The sequence below is a fragment of the Mustela nivalis genome, assembly GCF_964662115.1.
Source record: "Mustela nivalis genome assembly, chromosome: 5".
NCBI classification, from domain to species: Eukaryota; Metazoa; Chordata; class Mammalia; order Carnivora; family Mustelidae; genus Mustela; species Mustela nivalis.
In genome coordinates this window covers 52,060,063-52,082,167 of record NC_139024.1, presented here as the reverse complement: position 1 = coordinate 52,082,167, position 22,105 = coordinate 52,060,063, and the positions used below count along the sequence as shown (strand labels likewise).

At 36.2% G+C, this 22,105-nt stretch overlaps 1 protein-coding gene across 1 annotated transcript in view; it reads left to right on the top strand.

Moving 5' to 3' along the window:
- The window catches only part of MYO6 (myosin VI), a 150,351-nt gene that overhangs the window by 64,384 nt on the left and 63,862 nt on the right, over positions 1 to 22,105 (top strand). The window contains exons 4-9 of the mRNA XM_082730308.1: positions 1 to 42; positions 3,140 to 3,269; positions 5,097 to 5,202; positions 7,978 to 8,033; positions 13,149 to 13,246; positions 20,838 to 21,002. The exon at positions 1 to 42 is cut by the window's left edge and continues 28 nt beyond it. Of these exons, the coding sequence (XP_082586434.1) occupies positions 1 to 42; positions 3,140 to 3,269; positions 5,097 to 5,202; positions 7,978 to 8,033; positions 13,149 to 13,246; positions 20,838 to 21,002 (597 nt within the window). The remainder of the gene's footprint in view (positions 43 to 3,139; positions 3,270 to 5,096; positions 5,203 to 7,977; positions 8,034 to 13,148; positions 13,247 to 20,837; positions 21,003 to 22,105) is intronic.

Genomic DNA, 22,105 nt, shown 5'->3' with positions numbered 1-22,105 from the left:
CTTCATAATATCAAAGTTCGATACAGTAAAGACAGAATTTATGTAAGTATTTTACAGATGATTTGGGTTTTTGTGGGGATAATTGTTTTAAATGCTGCTTTGTGGTTTTTGTCAAGCTTCAAATTTTCTAACAGGAAAATTTTATCTGAACCTATTGAATAGAGTGTGACCTCCATAAGGATAAGGATTTTTTTTTCTAGTTTACTGCTCTGAACACTTAATGAATATTTGTGGAATGAAATAATGAATTCAGAACATCATCTAATATCTTTCCAACTTAACAAGTCCAATTTGGTTGTTTCAAAAAACACTAATTATTTGGGATTTGATTTTTTATTTTTGGCATATGTCTATAAATATATTTAATTAATTCACTTTCATATTCTGGAAAAAGTTAAGGTAACTTAAAAAGATAAAGAATGTATATTGAAATAAAAACTTTAGTGACAAAGAAATATAAATTAAAATAGTACCTCAGTACCTGAGGAAATCTCAAAAACACTAAAACACTGATCATAGAGCCTAATAGTTGCAATATTTCATTAAACCTTATATAACTTACCTTATAAAACCAGAACATTAAAAAATGAAAGAAAGTGCTTTTAATATTAGTTAATAAGATTTATACCACATTGTTCAGATGGATACTTAACTAGTATGTTTTAATTATAATTATTTATTGGGGATGTATGAGGTTTTATTCTAATATGACCTAGTTGTAGATTCCTTTGTTAGTTGGAGATAAATGTAGTTCTCCTGTTGTAAAGATGGGACTCCATTATTTTTGAAAGAAGAAAACACATGGCTTCTTTGACTCTTCCCAGATCAAATGGCAGTCTTAATCTTTTATATCACTATCAATTTGCCTAATTATACTGACTTAATTCTGACTAAATTACCTTTAGTCTTTGCCACCTGTCCACATAGTGACAGCTGGGAAATAGAACTAGTCTTGTCTTTTTCAGGAGAGTTTACTTGCTGTCTTTCAATTGTATACAATATTAGTCTTCACTTTCTTTTTTGATTTTTTTCAGAATCAACTGAACAGGATATATTTGGGTTGATATGTGGCTATTTTTGATAGGAAGTATATTTAGAAGCAAAATTCACTCAATCAGCAAACTAATATTGAGAAGCTGCTGTATGCTAAATGCTGTTTTAGTTACCAAAATAATACACATGTTTTAAAACTTGTTAAAACAATTGAACTGTGGTAATAAGTTATTAAAAGTTGATTTGGAGCTAACCAGGAAGCATCACCTTTCAAATAAAAAAGGTCACTATTTTTTCTGTACATGCCTTATATCACTTGGTGGTAGAGCAGTCATGTTTATTTTAGCAAATTTTAATTGTTTTAATATTTTTTCTAGAAATTTGGAAAATTTTTATTACTTTTACAAGGAATGATTATACTTTTTAAGAATTGAGATACTTTATTTTAATTTGGGATATTTATATGAAAGCTTGACACTCATGGGATTTTTATTGGCCTTTTACTAAATTTCCTGTGTTGCAGTGTATTGCACATTACTGACTCTGACCATTAATAACTGGAGATTTATACGCATATTAGTTACACTTTCAAGAATATTAGTTGTCTTTTTTTCACATATAGTTGACCTACAAGTCTTTTCCTAAATTGCATGATTGATAAAAAAAAAAATTACCCGCTTTAGTTTTTGTTTTTCATGTATAATGTCTATTATCACTAGAGTATTTTAAGTTTATTCCTAGATTTTTTGATCTTTCTTTTCCTAAAATATGTATGCAGTTGGGCAAATGACCTCTGTTAGATTGTGACTGTCTGGCATCATCAGCTTCTGTTTGGAAAACTAGTATTTTCAAAGTTACCTGAGGCCATGATTGGTATGTTTTTTCCTAGCCAATTATGTCTTTTAGTTACAAAACTATTAAGAATCAGCAGTGCATAACTATAGTTATTATTACTATAACATATGGAAGAAATGGAAACAGTTTGGAATAAGAGTTTAGATTTGATTTTTTTTTATTTCTCACCAACCAAAATGATCACTTTTCTTCCTTAGACTTAAGTAGAACAACAGCTAACTCAAATTTAACATTTTCATTTGTTGCTAAAATCTCTGTTATTTTCCTTTGTTTCCCACAGAAAGATTATTACCTGGAATTTAAGATTTTTTTTACTCCACTGCAGTAAACATTTTTGAGAGCATTCATTGAATTTTAGATTAGTAGTCTGAGAGTTCTTGGTTTCTGCATCATTTTCTTTCTACGGCTAGGAACAGAAAAGAGAAAAATATGGTCCTGTCTGCCCTAGTTTAGCTGATAAACAACAACTAATTGCTAAACCACAACTTTTTTTTCTACCCACAAGGAATTATATAAATCCTATTGGTGCATTTTTCTGGTCTTTTAGAGCCACAGTTAAATTCCAAATTTAAAAGCAAACTGAAGTTGCTCATTAAACATTTAGCCTGTCAATATTCTAGGCAATGGTTCACATGCGTTGTTTTGCAAAAATGTGGGACCAAGTGGTCACCAGAGCACTAAATTAGTCCTTGGCTTTCAGTGATGGAGATTGGCCTAGAGGATCCTATGAACTCTTTAAGCTCTTTAGTAAAAGGGTAAATAAAGTAGTCCAGGTAAGGAATATAAATGACTAAGACTCAAGCTGTTGGAATAGAAAGAAGTAGGAGAGTAGAGTTCTTAAGTAGAGTCAACAAAGAAGGCTGATTGAAATGGAGGCTTAGACTCAGCCCCTGTCTCAATGTCTGTGGTGGCTTGGTGGTGATGCTGTGAACCAGGGGGCAGGAAGGAGCATATGGGAGGAGAGTGTGTTCTTTGAGGCAAAGGGTAGTCAAGAGAGGTAATCTTGATTTTGGATCTGCTGAGTTTGAGGTGCATATCAGGGTGAGAAGTTGAAAGTATTTATTAAGAATTAGAGAAATATGGGTCCTGTAGAGTATATGTGTAGGGCTTGAAATGCAGATTTGGAAGTTCTAATTTATATAAAGAATTAAAGCTGTCTTATTTACTCTATTTTCTTTCTTTCTTATTTACTCTATTTCTTTCTTATTTTCTCTATTTCTTTCTGAGCCTTGTTTAGTTTTAGATTAAAATAGTAATTGGAAAATTTTATGTTCACGCTTTTTCTATTTAGACGTATGTCGCCAACATTCTGATTGCAGTGAACCCATACTTTGATATACCTAAAATATATTCTTCAGAAACAATTAAGTCATATCAAGGAAAATCTCTTGGAACAATGCCACCTCATGTCTTTGCAATTGGTAAGTAATTTAATTTTTTTCCTTATATTGTACAAATTTGATGTTTTTCTTTTGGATTAATAAAAGCTGTGAGTTGAATACGTATTTTGGTGGCCTTTATCTATTTTGAATGTATCGCCATTATTTAGGAGCATGTATCTTACACAGGATGGAGAAGACTAGTTTTGCAGCTAACTCATGGGGTAGTTGTACATCATTATCTTTGTTAAATGTGTCTGTGTCTTCCTAAATATGTTCACCCATTTGAAAGTAGGATGTAATAAAAGCTGACCTAATGGTTCTTTTGACTCCTTGACATGATCAGCTCCATCTTAGAAGTGTCCTCCTTCATAGCTTTGAGGCCCAGGCCTTCCATCGTTATCCAGGTCATCACTTGTGAGTGTGTTGCTAAGGCTTAGATATAAGCCATAAGAGCAGACTTCTTCCCTACCTTATCTTGCATCAGGGCTCTATAAGTGTTAAGAATTAGAAATGATATATGCTTCTTATCTCTAGGGAATCCACGTGGAAAGACAGCAGTTTTTGCCTCAGTTTTTCTCTCATCTTTAGCTCTGAGGAACACAGAGATGGTTTTTTTTTTGACACACACACCCCTGCCATAGCTGGTGACTGCAAGTACAGAGATGTTAGTTAACCCTTTGGATCCAGACATAACCAGCAGTTAAATGATGACATGTTTTGTTAGTAGTTCTTAGTGCAGTCTGTTTCTCTTTGGGCCTTCTTTTCATGCCTACGTTTTGACCAAACCAGGCTTCACTTCCCAATTAGGCTGACTTGTATACTAGGTAGAGTGAATATGTCAGCCAAATCCAGTGCAATAGCGGAGTGACTTTTGGTTCTGAGATGCTTTGATGGGCATTAGTATGTTTCGTATTAGCTAGAAAATGGTTCAAAATCCTTAGAACCTGAATATGACCAAGCTCTCACTAGAGAGAAATTATGTGTTTAAAATATAATAGACTGACTTATTTTTAGTTGTTAACTGCTAAAAAAAAGTGTCTAGAATAGAATCATGAAAGTGGGTGGAACAGATTGTTGATAAATTTTCCCCTTATCCTAACCCCTGGTCAGAAGGATGAATATACTCTTGCATGTAGTTTCCATTTGGTCCAATACAGTAAAAACCATTTGTAAAGCTTCATTTGTATGGGTAGCACACGTCTGAAATGAAGAAATAGTTGCCTATAGAGCTAAATTGGTTAGGACCTAATTTTGAATTAAAACTATCTTAATATAAGACCATTTAACAGAATCAAATTGTGCTCAACTTGTCTTTGTAATACTACTACTACCACACAGATTTTACAGTTATGAATTTTTATTTCCAGCAGAATTTTTGGTTGCCAGATTTCTTAATTGGTAGCTGTTACTTCTTGCTTTTCCCTTGGCCTTCATTTCCCTGGGACTTCAGTGAATATTGTATTATTATTATTATCATTGTTATTATTATATTGTATTATTATATTATATATATTATATGTATGTTGAGCATTCTTTTTTTTTTTTTTTTTTTTTTGGATCTTCTCTGGAATTAGGAAGAACTGAGCCACAGCTCATAATATGAAGACATGCTAGTACAAACATAAGAGTTGTTTATTTGGATTTCATATTACTTATTTGTCAGCGTATAAGATAGGACATTTAAAGTAAAAACTTTCAGAGATGTTCTGAACACTTTTGAATGATTTTATTTTAAAGTGTTACTATCTATAAACACACATTTATTATTTAAGAGTAAGTGTTCTTTGATAACAAAACAACTTTGTATTATTTAGGAAATTTGTATTTAGTACACCTCTCATCATTAATGTGTTATTTTGACCCTAGCTGATAAGGCTTTTCGAGATATGAAGGTGCTTAAGATGAGTCAGTCTATCATCGTATCTGGAGAATCAGGAGCTGGCAAAACAGAAAATACAAAATTTGTTCTAAGGTGAGGTGTTTTTAGCTAACCTTTTAGAATCTTTTGAATAGGTTTATTTATTTTTTTTAATTTGTGGAAAAAATCTTTAGCATAACACTTAGCAGTTTAAACATTTCTCAGTGTATAATTCAGTAGTATGAAGTATATTCACATTGTTTTTCAGCCAATCTCCAGAACTTTTTTTATCTAAAACTGAAACTCTCTGCCTGTTAAACAACTCCATTTCCCCCATCTCAGCCCATGCCAACTACCCTTCAGCTTTCTGCTTCTGATTTTGACTACTCTAGGTACCTCAAATAAGTGAATCATACAGTATTTGTCTTTCTGTGACTGGCTTATCCCACTTAGCATAATGTCCTCAAGTTTTATCCATGTTGTATCATGTGTCACGATTTCCTTTTTTTTTAAATTTTTTTTTTTTTAGTTTTTTTATTTGAGACAGAGCAAGCACAAGCAGGGAGGAGAGTCAGAGAGAGGGAGGGAGAAGCAGACTCTCTGCTGAACAGGGAGCCCAATGCGGAATTTGATCCCAGGACCCTGAGACCATGACCTAAGCTGAAGGCCGAGGCTTAACTGACTGAGCCACTTAGGTGCCCCTTGATTTCCTTTTTAAGGCTGCATAATATTCATTTTGTTTACCTAGTCATTCATCAGTGGGCACTTCAGTTACTTCTGAATCTTGGCTATTGGGAATAGTACTGCTGTTGAACATGATATGAATAAAGAGATACAAATATCTCTTTGACTTTGCATACTTTTGCACACTTTTTTTAAAGATTTTATTTCGAATTTATTATTTATTATATTTTTTTTTTTTTAGAGAGGAAGAGTGGGGAGGGGGCAAAGGGAAAGGGAGAGGGAGAGATAGACTCCGGATCTCACAACCCTGAGATAACGACCTGCGCAAAAATCAAGAGTCAGATCTTAACTGACTAATCCACCCAGGTGCCCTAAAGATTTTATTGTAAGTAATATCTATACCCAGCATGAGGTTCAGACCCACAACCCTGAGATCAAGAGTTGTATGCTCTATCGACTAGGCCAGCAGGGTGCCCAGTGCATACTTTATGACATAGTTTGAAATGGTAGGTTCTATCCCTTTTAAAAACACACCTTATGTGGAAGCTAAGCTATCGATTGTTGAAAACTAGTTCTGACGTATTCTTCTTAAATGAGGATCCTAGAGGAGACCGATGCTAGTCAGCCTTTACATTCTGTTCTCAGTATTCCTGCTGTGAGTGTGGTTGAAACCATTTTTTACCTTAAGCTTATGACAGTTGGCCTTCTAATTCTATCTCCTCATAACCCTGTCTCAGTGTATCCCCTTTGTGGCCATCAAATTAAATTCCACACTTTGTTTATAATCATTGCATTATAAATATGGAAGGAACTATAGCACTCATTAGTTTTGTTCCTTCAGTTTACATACTTCAGTTAACTTAGAAAAGTTAAATCTAGCGTTGAAGCTACTGGTAGGACCAGTGCATTCTGAATTCTCTCCAGTATTATTCCCACTAATACAGTCTTAGCCAATTGCTGGTGGGTCCCTTCTTGACATTTTCTATTTTTTTATGCAGATGTATGCTATTCAGTTATTTATATAAAATTAATTTAGAAGTTTGTTATTGTGCGTTATGTATATGCAATTCTGATTAAATGAGTGCTTCCTAATACTTTGGGAATTTTAAGTGGCTCAATTTCTTCTCTTCTGTATGTAAGAATTATACATTGAGTCTATAGTTTATATACAGCTTTGAATATGAACAAATAATTTAGAAACTGTAAACTTCTAATACAAACTTATGTTCTAAGTTAAAGATTACTTTTGGTTTTGAAATGTTCTGGGAAAATAGTTGTTCAATTATATTTAATCTTTGGATAAAACAACATGAAGAGTGGTAATTTCCTCGTTGTTCCGTGGCAAATTACCTTATTTTCTCTAACCATATAAATTGAATTAATATGCTATCACAGAAGACTTTGGAATCTTATATAGACAATGAATATTCTTATGTAAAATGTGTCACATCTTTAAAACCAAATAGTTGAAATTTAGAATATTTCCAAAAACAGTTTAAAAATAATGCTGATTTTGATGTTCAAGGTAATCCAAATTGCATTTCAAGTGTTTAAAATGCTGTAACAGGCATCTGGGTGGCATTTGGTTAAATGTCCAGCTCTTGATTTTGGCTCAGGTCCTGATCTCAGGGTTGTGAGATTGAGCCTGAGGTCGGGCTTCATAATGAAGAAGCCCATAATGAAGAAGCATGGAGCCTTCTTAAGATTCTCTCTGCCCCCAGTGGTGTCAGGCTCTGTGCTCAGTGGGGAGTCTGCTTGACAATTCTCTCTCTCCTTCTGCCCATACCCCTGCTTTGTTTTCTCTCCCTCTCTCTCTCTCAAATCTTAAAAAAAGAAAGGGATAGCAGAATAGTTACATTTAAATATAAATTTGTAAATTTTAAATGACTAGTTACAGAGATGATCCTGGTTTAAATTTTATATGTATTAAATAATACTAAAGTTTCAACTATGGGTCTCCTGGGTGACTGAGTCAGTCGGTTAAGGGTCTGCCTTCAGCTCACATCATGATCCTGGGGTCTGGGATTGAGCCCCATATCGGGCTCCCTGCTAAGTGGGGAGTCTGTTTTCCTTTCTGTCTCTGCCTCTCCTCCCTTGGGTGTGCTTTCTCGCAAATAAATCAATAATATCTTTAAAAAAAAGTTACAATTATAATGTGTACAATGTTGTTGTCATGTAAATTTTTTTATCCTATATTTTAAACAGATATCTGACTGAATCCTATGGAACAGGTCAAGATATTGATGATAGAATTGTTGAAGGTATTGTTAATCTTTAAAATTTTTATTTTTTATTGTTAGATATATACTGAAATAAACTTGTGAGAATCCTCTAAGTGATCTGGAATGCTCTCCCAGAGATCCAAAAGACTCTTCCATCTCCTACAGATCTTTGCTGAGATATCTTTTGCTTTATTTAATGTCTGTTGTTTTCCCTCTCACCCAATGTAAGTGCTAAGAAGACAGGGATTTTTATATATTCCAGTCTCCTAGAATAGTGTCTGATACATGAAATATGACCCATAAGTATCTCTCAGATGAATGAAATAAATACAGGAAGCTTTCTGGCCTCTTGTTTGTTTTGTTGACCTTGTTTTTTGCAAAGGAGAGAGGAAGAGGGTTATTTAGAATTAAAATGTTTTTTGAGGGGAAATTTTAATGACTTAGTACAGCTGGAAGGCAGGAGTCTGTAAATTGATTTCCTGAAGTTCAGTGCTTGCATACCCCTTAGAACGTTTTCTTACACCTGGTTTGGAGACTGCTGGTCTGGTCAACCACCAGGTTGAATCCACACCACACTCCTGCATCATAGATTCCTTTCTGCTCCCCCCACTTACATTCTTGTTTCCCTGTAATTTGTTCTCTGTTTGGAAGTTGGGATGATCTCTTTTGCTTTTAGTCTTTTAATGGCTTCATATTGCTCTCAAGATAAAGCTGTAAATCTGTAACACAGAAAGTGAGAGGAAGTTCTGGGTAGGCTAGGGCAATGGCTGCGTATGTGGTTGGCCTGCAGGCAAGCCAGAGACAGGGAAAAGGGAGAAGGTAAAACCTACCCATGGATCGTAAGCATGAGAGCTGAGGTGGGACTATGACTGTCAAAATTGTCTCTGACTTCTCACCAGGTGGGCGGGGAGGGATCTAGTTCCTGAGGTACCAAATGAGATAACTCTCCTTCTTCTCATAATGATGATGAAATTAACATGTGTAAGATGTATTATGCATTGTGTGGCTTGCTGAGTATCTTTTCTTAATTTAAATCCCTATAGAATGATGTAGGTACAATTTTATCCCTACAGTACAGATTAAAAACTGAGGTTAAAAAAAATTTTAAGTGGCTTGTTGAAGAGCATATAGCTCATCAGATGTGGAAATGGGATATAATAAACTCAGGCATCGTAACAATGTGCTATATTCTAAAAGCATATTTTAACACTGTTACTATTTTAAAGAAAAATTTCAGTTGAACAAAAATTTATTAAGGTCCTTCTGTGTTCATACATTTTGATAAATCACAGCTAGCAAATGTGTATATTTTTTCACAATTATGTGAAATATACATGTAGATGAACATAAATACTCTAATAAACATTTTTATTAAGTTTGCATCAATGAAGTTTTTCATGTTGATATAAATTTATAGTTTTACTTACAGTTCTCATTGTGGTATTATAACACACCCAGGTGTGAAGATCTCATAAGTAATGCTTTATTCACTATAAAGCACCTCTCTTTAATGAGGGAATAACCTTTTAAAATTGAATAAATAAATAAACAAATTATGGACTAATTCAGTAAAGTACTAATTAGTATTCTGAGTTGTTTCCTTGAAGTACAAACTTAACTTGCAAATTTGATATAAACCTGGTTCCTTCTGTGAGAATGTGGTGTATGTATACATAGTGTGCGATAGTTGAGAAAAGTTGGAAAGTATTCCAAACGTTTCAGTAGAGGATAGTAGATATTAACTAGCAGAACATAGAAATCATTTGATGCCATTTTTATTTATTTATTTTTTATTTATTTATTTTTTTTTTAAAGATTTTATTTATTTATTTGACAGAGAGAAATTACAAGTACACTGAGAGGCAGGCAGAGAGAGAGAGAGAAGGAAGCAGGCTCCCTGCTGAGCAGAGAGCCCGATGCGGGACTCGATCCCAGGACCCTGAGATCATGACCTGAGCCGAAGGCAGCGGCTTAACCCACTGAGCCACCCAGGCGCCCAATGCCATTTTTAATTGAAGATTGGTTGTTGGTTTTAGAATGAGTACATCAGTAGCATTACTGTAATCTTCTGATAGGCTGTTATCCTAATTTTGGATATTTTACTTAATATATTTGATACTTCAGCAAAAACTAGTAGTCACCAGTAAAGGAGTTGGGGAGACCTGTAATTGAGTTCCCTTTTGGCTGGAAGCTAGTCATGTGGCTTTTCACAAGTCAGTTGATTTTGTTAACCCATCAGAAAGGTTAGGTATATATGCAAACTTTTGTTTCAGTTTTAATATTTTCTTACTTTTTTTGGCAAATGAAACAGCCGGAGAGTAATCTTTAAAAGGATTTGGATACTTGTTAAGCTTTCTATGGTAGATAGAATAAGAGAGATGAACTTTAAAAGATTTCATAAGAAAATTCTAATAATAAACATTGTGAAGCAATTTATGAGGTTGCAGATAGAAAATATATAATATTGGCACAAATCTGGGATGTTTATAGTTGAGACTGGTGATTATAACAATAGACTCTAATGGGGAGCCTGGCTGGCTCAGTTGATTGTGATCGACTCTTGATCTCCACTCAGGTCTGATCTCAGGGTTGTGAGTTCAAGCTCTGCATTGGGCTCCACACCTAGTGTGGAGTACTTAAAAACAACATGAGAGAAAACAAACAATTGACTCTAATAAACCTTTTTTAGTCATATGGTATGTATACATTATTATAAGATAAAAACAAAATTTTACATTTGTTTATTGGGAGTTTATTTTCATTAAAAATATTTTTATTAAGTTTTAAATTTTAATTCCACTGTAATTAACATACAGTGTTATATTAGTTTCAGGTATAAAATACGGTGATTCAACAACTCTGTACATCATGACTCAGTGCTTATCATGATAAGTGTACTCTTTAATCCCCTTCACTTATTTTACCCATTCCCCCATCCACCTTGTCTCTGATTTCTTTTTAAGATTTTATTTATTTATTTGATAAAGACACAGCAAGAAAGGGAACACAAGCTGGGGGAGTGGGAGAGGGAGAAGCAGGCTTCCCACTGAGCAGGGAGCCTGATGTGGAGCTCGATCCCAGGACCCTGGAATCATGACCTGAGCCGAAGGCAGCCACTTAACGACTGAGCCACCCATGTACCCCTGATACAGTTTGTTTTAAATGAGTACCCTCATAAGTTATTTTTTTTTCAACAAGAACATTTTTTATTGAAGCATACATTAGGAACCATGGTTCTAAAATATAAATATAATATATTCCATCCAAGAAAAATAGAATACACATTTCTTTAAGTACACAGAAGACTCCCTGACTAAATCACATAGAAAGAGACATGCAATTATTAGAAATTTAGGAAGACTGATGTCATAGCAAGTATATTCTCCAACCAAAATGGTACAAGACTAGAGATAAAACAAGGCTGGAAAATCTACAATGTAAATATTATATATTTAATGGTAAATATTAAATAACACACTACTGTAGAAGCAGTGGACCAAATAAGAAATCAAATGGTAAATCAAAATATGTCTCAAAACAAAGGAAAAAGAAAATACAATATTCCAGAATCTATAGAATGCAACAAAAGCAGATGTTAGAGTGAAATTTATACTATAAATGCTTGTATTAAGAAAATAAATAACATTACACCCTAAGGATCTAGAACAAGAATAAATTTAGGTGAAATGCTGAAATTTCGTAGAGGAAGGAAAAAACAAAGAAGAATCAGAAATAAATAAAACAGAGACAATAGCAGTATTATAACATGAAAGTAATGACCAGTTTTTCCAAAAAAGATAAAGTTGACACTGCTTTAACTACATTAAGAAAAAAAGGAGAAGTGGGGTACCTGGGTGGCTCAGAGGGTTAAGCCTCTGCCTTCAGCTCAGGTCATGGTCCCAGTGTCCTGGGATTGAGCCCCGCATCAGGCTCTCTTCTCAGCAGGGAGCCTGCTTCCCCCTCTCTCTCTGCCTACTTGTGATCTTTCTCTCTGTCAAATAAATAAATAAAATCTTAAAAAAAAAAAAAAGAAACAAAAGGAGAAGACTTGAAAACTAAAATGAGAAATGAGAAACAGTATGACAGATAACCCCAGAAATACATACATAGTGTGATAATAGATTACTATAAACAGTTAATACTAACAAGTCAGATAACTTAGACAAAAACAGGATGATTCCTAAACACACACAAGTTACCACAATTGAATCATGAATCTTGAATCCAAGAAATAGGAAATCTTCTTACCCCAATAAAAAGAATGGAAATTGAGTTAGGAATCAAAAATCTCCCAGCACAGAAAAGGCTAAGACCACATGGGCTTTGTGAATTCTACCAAAACATTAACAAAATAATAATAATGACAGTCTTTATCAAAGTCTTATAAATGATGGAATGGAGGGAACATATTTAAAATCATTCTATGAGACCATGCCACCCTGTCACCAAAGCAGGATAAAAACAATACAAGAAAAAAAAGTCTAGTTTGTCTGATAGAAGTATTGCTACTCTGACATTTGTGTGATAAATATTTCTCTACCCTTTCACTTTCAACCTGTATGTGTCTTTACATCTAAAATGAGTCTTTTGTAGCCTGGGATTTTAAAACCTGTTGTTCTGAGGATCTTTTTTAGTCATTCTCTAACTTATATGTTAGATTTTGTTGGATGTACATGAAAATATTAAGTATGGAGGCTTTATTAATATATAAAATATTTTAGGAAAGTAAGTCAACTAATAACTTCTTGCGTGTATTTTGTTCACCAGGGTTTTGCTGTTTACTCTATATTATAGTTCCTATTCCTTTAGGGCTGATGTACTTGTGAAAACCTTTAAATATATAGGTAGTAATTTATAAAGTTGAGTTCTGAATTTTGTAACCTAATGACTTTAAAATTTAGTCTTTCCTTTACCATTTACATTTTCTTTTTACATAATTTGAGTAGTTTCCCCATCTTCTGTACTTTACTAGAGCCTGAATATAGTGGTAATCAATAGATATTTGAGGGATTTGACATTACATGTAAATTCCTGCATGGTAATATTTTTGAAAACTTTTTTTTGTATTAATAAGGAAACACACTATGCATATTGTTTTTTAATTTTCCTTCATGCTGTTTTTTTGATGAAATATTTTTATTTCTTTTTCAATAGCTAACCCACTCTTAGAAGCCTTTGGAAATGCAAAGACTGTTCGCAACAATAATAGCAGTAGATTTGGAAAATTTGTAGAAATACATTTCAATGAAAAGGTGAGTGAGAATGAGTTTTGGGATGGTATCTTTGGGAAGTGTTTGTGAAAAACACAAGGGTCTTGGGGCACGTGGATGGCTTAGTTGGTTAAATGTCCAACTCTTGATCTCAGTTCAGGTCTGGATTTCAGGGTCATGAGTTCAAGCGCCATACTGGGCTCTGCATTGGGTCTGGAGCCTACATTAAAAAAAAAAAAAAAAAAAAAGAAAGAAAAAGAAAAACACAAGGGTCTTGACAGAATTGGTGCTGTCACTGAACTCCTGGTAAATCCATTTGAGTTTCTCTCTTTACTTTAGGTAATTGGGAGAATATATATATTCAGTATGACTTTCATAAATATTGTAAGCTTACATTTATTTAGTTATCTTCTTTTTTTCCCTTTACTTGATAACTGTTACAACCTCTTTGATATAGACAAATGTTCATTGGAAGAATAATTCAACATTGGTAGGTTATACTTTCAGTACAGACAAAAGGTTGATATCCAGGATCTATAATGAACTCCTCAAACTCAACCCACACGAAACAGGCAAACATATCAAAAAATGGGAAGAAGATATGAACAGACACTTCTCCAATCAAGACATACAAATGGCTATCAGACACATGAGAAAATGTTCATCATCATTAGCCCTCAGGGAGATTCAAATTAAAACCACATTGAGATATCACCTTACACAGTTAGAATGGCCAAAATTAACAAAACAGGAAACAACATGTGTTGGAGAGGATGTGCAGAAAGGGGAACCCTCCTACACTGTTGGTGGGAATGCAGGTTGGTGCAGCATCTTTGGAGAACAGTGTGGAGATTCCTCAAGAAATTAAAAATAGAACTTCTGATTGAGAGTCAAGATGGCAGAGAAGTAGCAGGCTGAGACTACTTCAGCTAGCAGGAGATCAGCTAGATAGCTTATCTAAAGATTGCAAACACCTGCAAATCCATCGGCAGATGGAAGAGAAGAAGAACAGCAATTCTGGAAACAGAAAAACAACCACTTTTTGAAAGGTAGGACCTGCGGAGAAGTGAATCCAAAGCGACGGGAATATAGACTCTGGGGGGAGGGGCCGGCTCCCGGCAAGCGGCAGAGCAATGGAGCACAAAATCGGGACTTTTAAAAGTCTGTTCTGCTGAGGGACATCGCTCCAGAGGCTAAACCGGGGCGAAGCCCACACCAGGTCAGTGTGGCCTCAGGTCCCGCAGGGTCACAGAAGGATTGGGGGTGTCTGAGTGTCGCAGAGCTTGCAGGTATTGGAACAGGAAAGCCGGCTACAGAGACAGAGCTGACAGTAAGATCACAGCTCGGGGTTACCTTGAACCGGTCGCAGACTCGGTGAGCTCAGAGCGCGGCCGGAGGTCAGGCAGACGGGAGTAACTGGGCGTTGTTCACTGAGGACACACTGAGGAGTGGGGCCCCTGGGCTCTCGGCTCCTCCGGGCCGGAGACAAGGAGGCCGCCATTTGTAATCCTGTCCTCCGGAACTCTACGAAAGCGCTCAGGGAACAAAAGCTCCTGTAGCAAACCTGAGTGGTTTACTTAGCCCGGCCCCTGGTAAGGGCGGTACAATTCTGCCTGGGGCAAAGACACTTGAGAATCACTACACCAGGCCCCTTCCCCAGAAGATCAATAAGAAATCCAGCCAAGACCAAGTTCACCTACCAAGGAGTGCGGTTTCAATACCAAGGAGAGCAGCAGAATTCCAGAGGAGGAGAAAGCAAAGCACGGAATTCATGGCTTTCTCCCTGTGATTTTCTTTTTTTCTTTTCCCTGTGATTTTTTTAGTCTTGCAGTTAATTTTTTTCTTTTTCATTTTTTTTTCTTTTCTTCTGCTAAAATTTTTTAACTTTTACCCTTTTCTTTTTTAATGTTTTTTAACTAGTTTATCTAATATATATATTTTTTCCTTTTTATATTTTTCTTTATTCGTTTTCTTTTTTTAAATTCTTTTATTTATTTTTCTTTTTTCTTTCTTTCTTTTTGAACCTCTTTTTATCCCCTTTCTCCCCCTTCACGATTTGGGATCTCTTCTGATTTGGTTAAAGCATATTGTCCTGGGGTTGTTGCCACCCTTTTAATATTTTACTTGCTCCTTCATATACGCTTATCTGGATTAAATGACAAGGCAGAAAAATTCACCACAAAAAAAAGAACACGAGGCAGTACCGAAGGCTAGGGACCTAATCAATACAGACATTGGTAATATGTCAGATCTAGAGTTCAGAATGACAATTCTCAAGGTTCTAGCCGGGCTCGAAAAAGGCATGGAAGATATTAGAGAAACCCTCTCGGGAGATATAAAAGCCCTTTCTGGAGAAATAAAAGAACTAAAATCTAACCAAGTTGAAATCAAAAAAGCTATTAATGAGGTGCAATAAAAAATGGAGGCTCTCACTGCTAGGATAAATGAGGCAGAAGAAAGAATTAGTGATATAGAAGACCAAATGACAGAGAATAAAGAAGCTGAGCAAAAGAGGGACAAACCGCTACTGGACCACGAGGGGAGAATTCGAGAGATAAGTGACACCATAAGACTAAACAACATTAGGATAATTGGGATTCTAGAAGAAGAAGAAAGAGAGGGGAGCAGAAGGTATACTGGAGAGAATTATTGGGGAGAATTTCCCCAATATGGCAAAGGGAACGAGCATCAAAATTCAGGAGGTTCAAAGAACGCCCCTCAAAATCAATAAGAATAGGCCCACACCCCGTCACCTAATAGTAAAATTTACAAGTCTCAGTGACAAAGAGAAAATCCTGAAAGCAGCCCAGGAAAAGAAGTCTGTAACATACAATGGTAAAAATATTAGATTGGCAGCTGACTTATCCACAGAGACCTGGCAGGCCAGAAAGAGCTGGCATGATATTTTCAGAGCACTAAACGAGAAAAACATGCAGCGAAGAATACTATATCCAGCTAGGCTATCATTGAAAATAGAAGGAGAGATTAAAAGCTTCCAGGACAAACAAAAACAAAGAATTTGCAAACACCAAACCAGCTCTACAGGAAATCTTGAAAGGGGTCCTCTAAGCAAAGAGAGAGCCTACAAGTGGTAGATCAGTAAGGAACAGAGACCATATACAGTAACAGTCACCTTACAGGCAATACAATGGCCCTAAATTCATATCTCTCAATAGTTACCCTGAATGTGAATGGGCTAAATGCCCCAATCAAAAGACACAGGGTATCAGAATGGATAAAAAAACAAAACCCATCTATATGTTGCCTACAAGAAACTCATTTTAAGCCTGAAGACACCTCCAGATTTAAAGTGAGGGGGTGGAAAAGAATTTACCATGCTAATGGACATCAGAAGAAAGCAGGAGTGGCAATCCTTATATCAGATCAATTAGATTTTAAGCCAAAGACTATAATAAGAGATGAGGAAGGACACTATATCATACTCAAAGGGTCTGTCCAACAAGAAGATTTAACAATTTTAAATATCTATGCCCCGAACGTGGGAGCAGCCAACTATATAAACCAATTAATAATAAAATCAAAGAAACACATCAACAATAATACAAATAATAGTAGGGGACTTTAACACTCCCCTCACTGAAATGGACAGATCATCCAAGCAAAAGATCAGCAAGGAAATAAAGGCCGTAAATGACACACTGGACCAGGTGGACATCACAGATATATTCAGAACATTTCATCCCAAAGCAACAGAATACACATTCTTCTCTAGTGCACATGGAACATTCTCCAGAATAGATCACATCCTCGGTCCTAAATCAGGACTCAACTGGTATCAAAAGATTGGGATCATTCCCCGCATATTTTCAGACCACAATGCTCTGAAGCTAGAACTCAACCACAAGAGGAAGTTTGGAAAGAACCCAAATACATGGAGACTAAACAGCATCCTTCTAAAGAATAAATGGGTCAACCGGGAAATTAAAGAAGAATTGAAAAAAATCATGGAAACAAATGATAATGAAAATACAATGGTTCAAAATCTGTGGGACACAACAAAGGCAGTCCTGAGAGGAAAATATATAGCGGTACAAGCCTTCCTGAAGAAACAAGAAAGGTCTCAGGTACACAGCCTAACCCTACACCCAAAGAAGCTGGAGAAAGAACAAGAAGGAAACCCCAAACCCAGCAAGAAAAAAGAAATCATAAAGATCAGAGTAGAAATCAATGAAATAGAAACCAAAAAGACCGTAGAGCAAATCAACGAAACTAGGAGCTGGTTCTTTGAATGAATTAATAAAATTGATAAACCCCTGGCCAGACTTACCAAAAAGAAAAGAGAAAGGACCCAAATAAATAAAATCATGAATGAAAGAGGAGAGATCACAACTAACACCAAAGAAATACAAACTATTATAAGAACATACTATGAGCAACTCTATGCCAACAAATTTGACAATCTGGAAGAAATGGATGCATTCCTAGAAACATATAAACTACCACAACTGGACCAGGAAGAAGTAGAAAGCCTGAACAGACCCATAACCAGTAAGAAGATTGAAAAAGTCATTAAAAATCTCCAAACAAACAAAAGCCCCGGGCCAGACGGCTTCCCATGGGAATTCTACCAAACATTTAAAGAAGAACTAATTCCTATTCTCCTGAAACTGTTCCAAAAAATAGCAATGGAAGGAAAACTTCCAAACTCATTTTATGAGACCAGCATCACCTTGATCCCAAAACCAGACAAGGATCCCATCATAAAAGAGAGCTATAGACCAATATCCTTGATGAACACAGATGCAAAAATTCTCACCAAAATACTAGCCAATAGGATTCAACAGTATGTCAGAGGCAGGCCCCTGGCCAGGCGGCCTCTGCCATTAAAAGATGGCGCCTGGCTAGTTGCCAGGTTAGGATTGCCTCGTGAGACTAAGCGGAACGCCCAAAGAGGAAGTAAACAGCATTGTTTGCTAGCGAAGTTGTTCGTATAGGTGCACAGCCTGATTCGCTCCCTTCTGTACCCTGCTCGCTGATTGGTCATGTAAGCGTATATAAGTGTGTAGACTTGCGGAAATAAAGAGAGAGAAGATGCATCCGAACCAGGCTTCTTGTCGTCCTTGGGGGTCGGGGGCGATAACAGTACATTAAAAGGATTATTCACCATGACCAAGTGGGATTTATTCCAGGGCTGCAAGGTTGGTTTAACATCCGCAAATCAGTCAATGTGATACAACACATCAATAAAAGAAAGAACAAGAACCATATGATACTCTCAATAGATGCTGAAAAAGCATTTGACAAAGTACAGCATCCCTTCCTGATCAAAACTCTTCAAAGTGTAGGGATGGAGGGCACATACCTCAATATCATCAAAGCCATCTATGAAAAACCCACCACAAATATCGTTCTCAATGGAGAAAAACTGAAAGCTTTTCCGCTAAGATCAGGAACATGGCAGAGATGTCCATTATCACCACTGCTATCCAACATAGTACTAGAAGTCCTAGCCTCAGCAATCAGACAACAAAAGGAAATTAAAGGCATCCAAATCGGCAAAGAAGAAGTCAAATTATCACTCTTTGCAGATGATATGATACTATATGTGGAAAACCCAAAAGACTCCACTCCAAAACTGCTAGAACTTACACAGGAATTCAGTAAAGTGTCAGGATATAAAATCAATGCACAGAAATCAGTTGCATTTCTCTACACCAACAACAAGACAGAAGAAAGAGAAATTAAGGAGTCAGTCCCATTTACAATTGCACCCAAAACCTTAAGATACCTAGGAATAAACCTAACCAAAGAGGCACAGAATCTATACTCAGAAAACTATAAAGTACTCATGAAAGAAATTGAGGAAGACACAAAGAAATGGAAAAATGTTCCATGCTCCTGGATTGGAAGAATAAATATTGTGAAAATGTCTATGCTACCTAAAGCAATCTACACATTTAATGCAATTCCTATCAAAGTACCATCCATTTTTTTCAAAGAAATGGAACAAATAATTCTAAAATTTATATGGAACCAGAAAAGACCTCAAATAGCCAAAGGGATATTGAAAAAGAAAGCCAACGTTGGTGGCATCACAATTCCGGACTTCAAGCTCTATTACAAAGCTGTCATCATCAAGACAGCGTGGTACTGGCACAAAAACAGACACATAGATCAATGGAACAGAATAGAGAGCCCAGAAATTGACCCTCAACTCTATGGTCAACTAATCTTCGACAAAGCAGGAAAGAATGTCCAATGGAAAAAAGACAGCCTCTTCAATAAATGGTGTTTGGAAAATTGGACAGCCACATGTAGAAAAATGAAATTGGACCATTTCCTTACACCACACACAAAAATAGACTCAAAATGGATGAAGGACCTCAGTGTGAGAAAGGAATCCATCAAAATCCTTGAGGAGAACACAGGCAGCAACCTCTTCGACCTCAACAGCAGCAAAATCTTCCTAGGAACATCGCCAAAGGCAAGGGAAGCAAGGGCAAAAATGAACTATTGGGATTTCATCAAGATCAAAAGCTTTTGCACAGCAAAGGAAACAGTTAACAAAATCAAAAGACAACTGACAGAATGGGAGAAGATATTTGCAAACGACATATCAGATAAAGGACTAGTGTCCAGAATCTATAAAGAACTTAGCAAACTCAACACCCAAAGAACAAATAATCCAATCAAGAAATGGGCAGAGGACATGAACAGACATTTCTCCAAGGAAGACATCCAGATGGCCAACAGACATATGAAAAAGTGCTCCATGTCACTCGGCATCAGGGAAATACAAATCAAAACCACAATGAGATATCACCTCACACCAGTCAGAATGGCTAAAATCAACAAGTCAGGAAATGACATGCTGGCGAGGATGCGGAGAAAGGGGAACCCTCCTCCACTGTTGGTGGGACTGCAAGCTGGTGCAGCCACTCTGGAAAACAGCATGGAGGTTCCTCAAAATGTTGAAAATAGAACTGCCCTATGACCCAGCAATTGCACTACTGGGTATTTACCCTAAAGATACAAACGTAGTGATCCAAAGGGGCACGTGCACCCGAATGTTTATAGCAGCAATGTCTGCAATAGCCAAACTATGGAAAGAACCTAGATGTCCATCAACAGATGAATGGATCAAGAAGATGTGGTATATATACACAACGGAATACTATGCAGCCATCAAAGGAAAGTGAAATCTTGCCATTTGCGACAACATGGATGCAACTAGAGCGTATCATGCTTAGCGAAATAAGTCAAGCAGAGAAAGACAACTATCATATGATCTCCCTGATATGAGGAAGTGGTGATGCAACATGGGGGCTTAAGTGGGTAGGAGAAGAATCAATGAAAGAAGATGGGATTGGGAGGGAGACAAATCATAATTGACTCTTAATCTTACAAAACAAACTGAGGGTTGCTGGGGGGAGGAGGGTTGGGAGAGGGGGTGTGGGGTTATGGACATTGGGGAGGGTATGTGCTTTGGTGAGTGCTGATTCACAGACCTGTACCCCTGGGGATAAAAATACATGTTTATAAAAAATTAAAAAAATTAAAAAAAAAATAGAACTTCCCTATGACCCTGCCATTGCACTCCTGGGTATTTACCCCAAAGATACTTTCAGACCTTAAATCCAAAAATGTATTTTTTCTCTGTTTTGTTTTTCAGAGTTCAGTTGTTGGAGGGTTTGTTTCACATTACCTTCTAGAGAAATCTAGAATCTGTGTTCAAGGCAAAGAGGAAAGGAATTACCATATCTTTTATAGGTTGTGTGCTGGTGCTTCTGAAGATATTAGGGAAAAACTTCATTTGAGCTCCCCGGATAATTTTCGGGTAGGTTGGATTAAAAGAAATTACTTAGAGTTTTTGCAAATTTAATTGACTTCAATTCTAAAACTTACTTTAATGGATTCTTATATCTAGTTGTATGTAGCTTATATTGCATCCAGTGTAACATGATAGATTGTAGGTCTCTATTGAGATTTGCTGCTTTATTTATAATATAATACTATATGAAAAGATATGTAATCAGAAAGATAAGATGGGAAACCACTTATCAATTTAAACTCAATAAGAAATCTATAATAGTTCTGTCGTAATGCTACTTTTTAGAGTTATCTTTGACTTGAATTCAACAGTAAATATTTATTGCTTGCTTTTTTGGTACCAGGCATTGTGCCTCGGTGAAAAAGATGAGCAGTTCCTGCTCATGAGCAACTTAGAATCTGGTGTGAAACACACACACGTACAAACACAAAGCCTGACTGATAGGTTGAAAGATTAAGAAAGAGATATGCATAGGATGCTGGGAATTTTGGAAAAACTTCAAGGAACAACTGATGTTTGATCAGAATCCTGAAGGATTTTCAAGTGTTAACTAGAGAAAGAAAGATGCAAAGACTATTCCTACTAGATGCAAAAAGGTGAACAAAGAAAGGCAAGAAACAGCTGAAAGGGTAAGGCAGGAAATGGTGGGAGTTGAGGGTAGAAAGTTTGGTCTTCTGTAGTTAATAAGGAGCTATTGAAGGGATTTAAGTAGAAAGTTGGATAGGTCTGTGCTTACCACTGGCTTTAAAATGGAGGGTATCTTGAAGAGGGTGGGGTAGGGAATGGATAGAAAATGCAAGTAGGGGTAAATTTGTTGGAAATCTTATGGCTATCACTGAAGTAAGTTACTTAGGGCCTGAATTTGGTTAGAGAGTATGGGATGTCCAAAATATTGGGAGGTAAAGTGATAGGAATTGGAGACTGAGTATGGTAGGGAGAAGGAGAAAAATTTGACTAGGGTAACTGGGTGGATGTAAATACCACACGAGGGCCAGATGGAAGATTTGTGGCATATAGGTTGAGTTTAGTTTTGGAACTTATGATCACCTTAGGGAGAGGATTAGAAGATGGTTGGGTATCCTAATCTGAAGATTATTATTAGTGCTGTC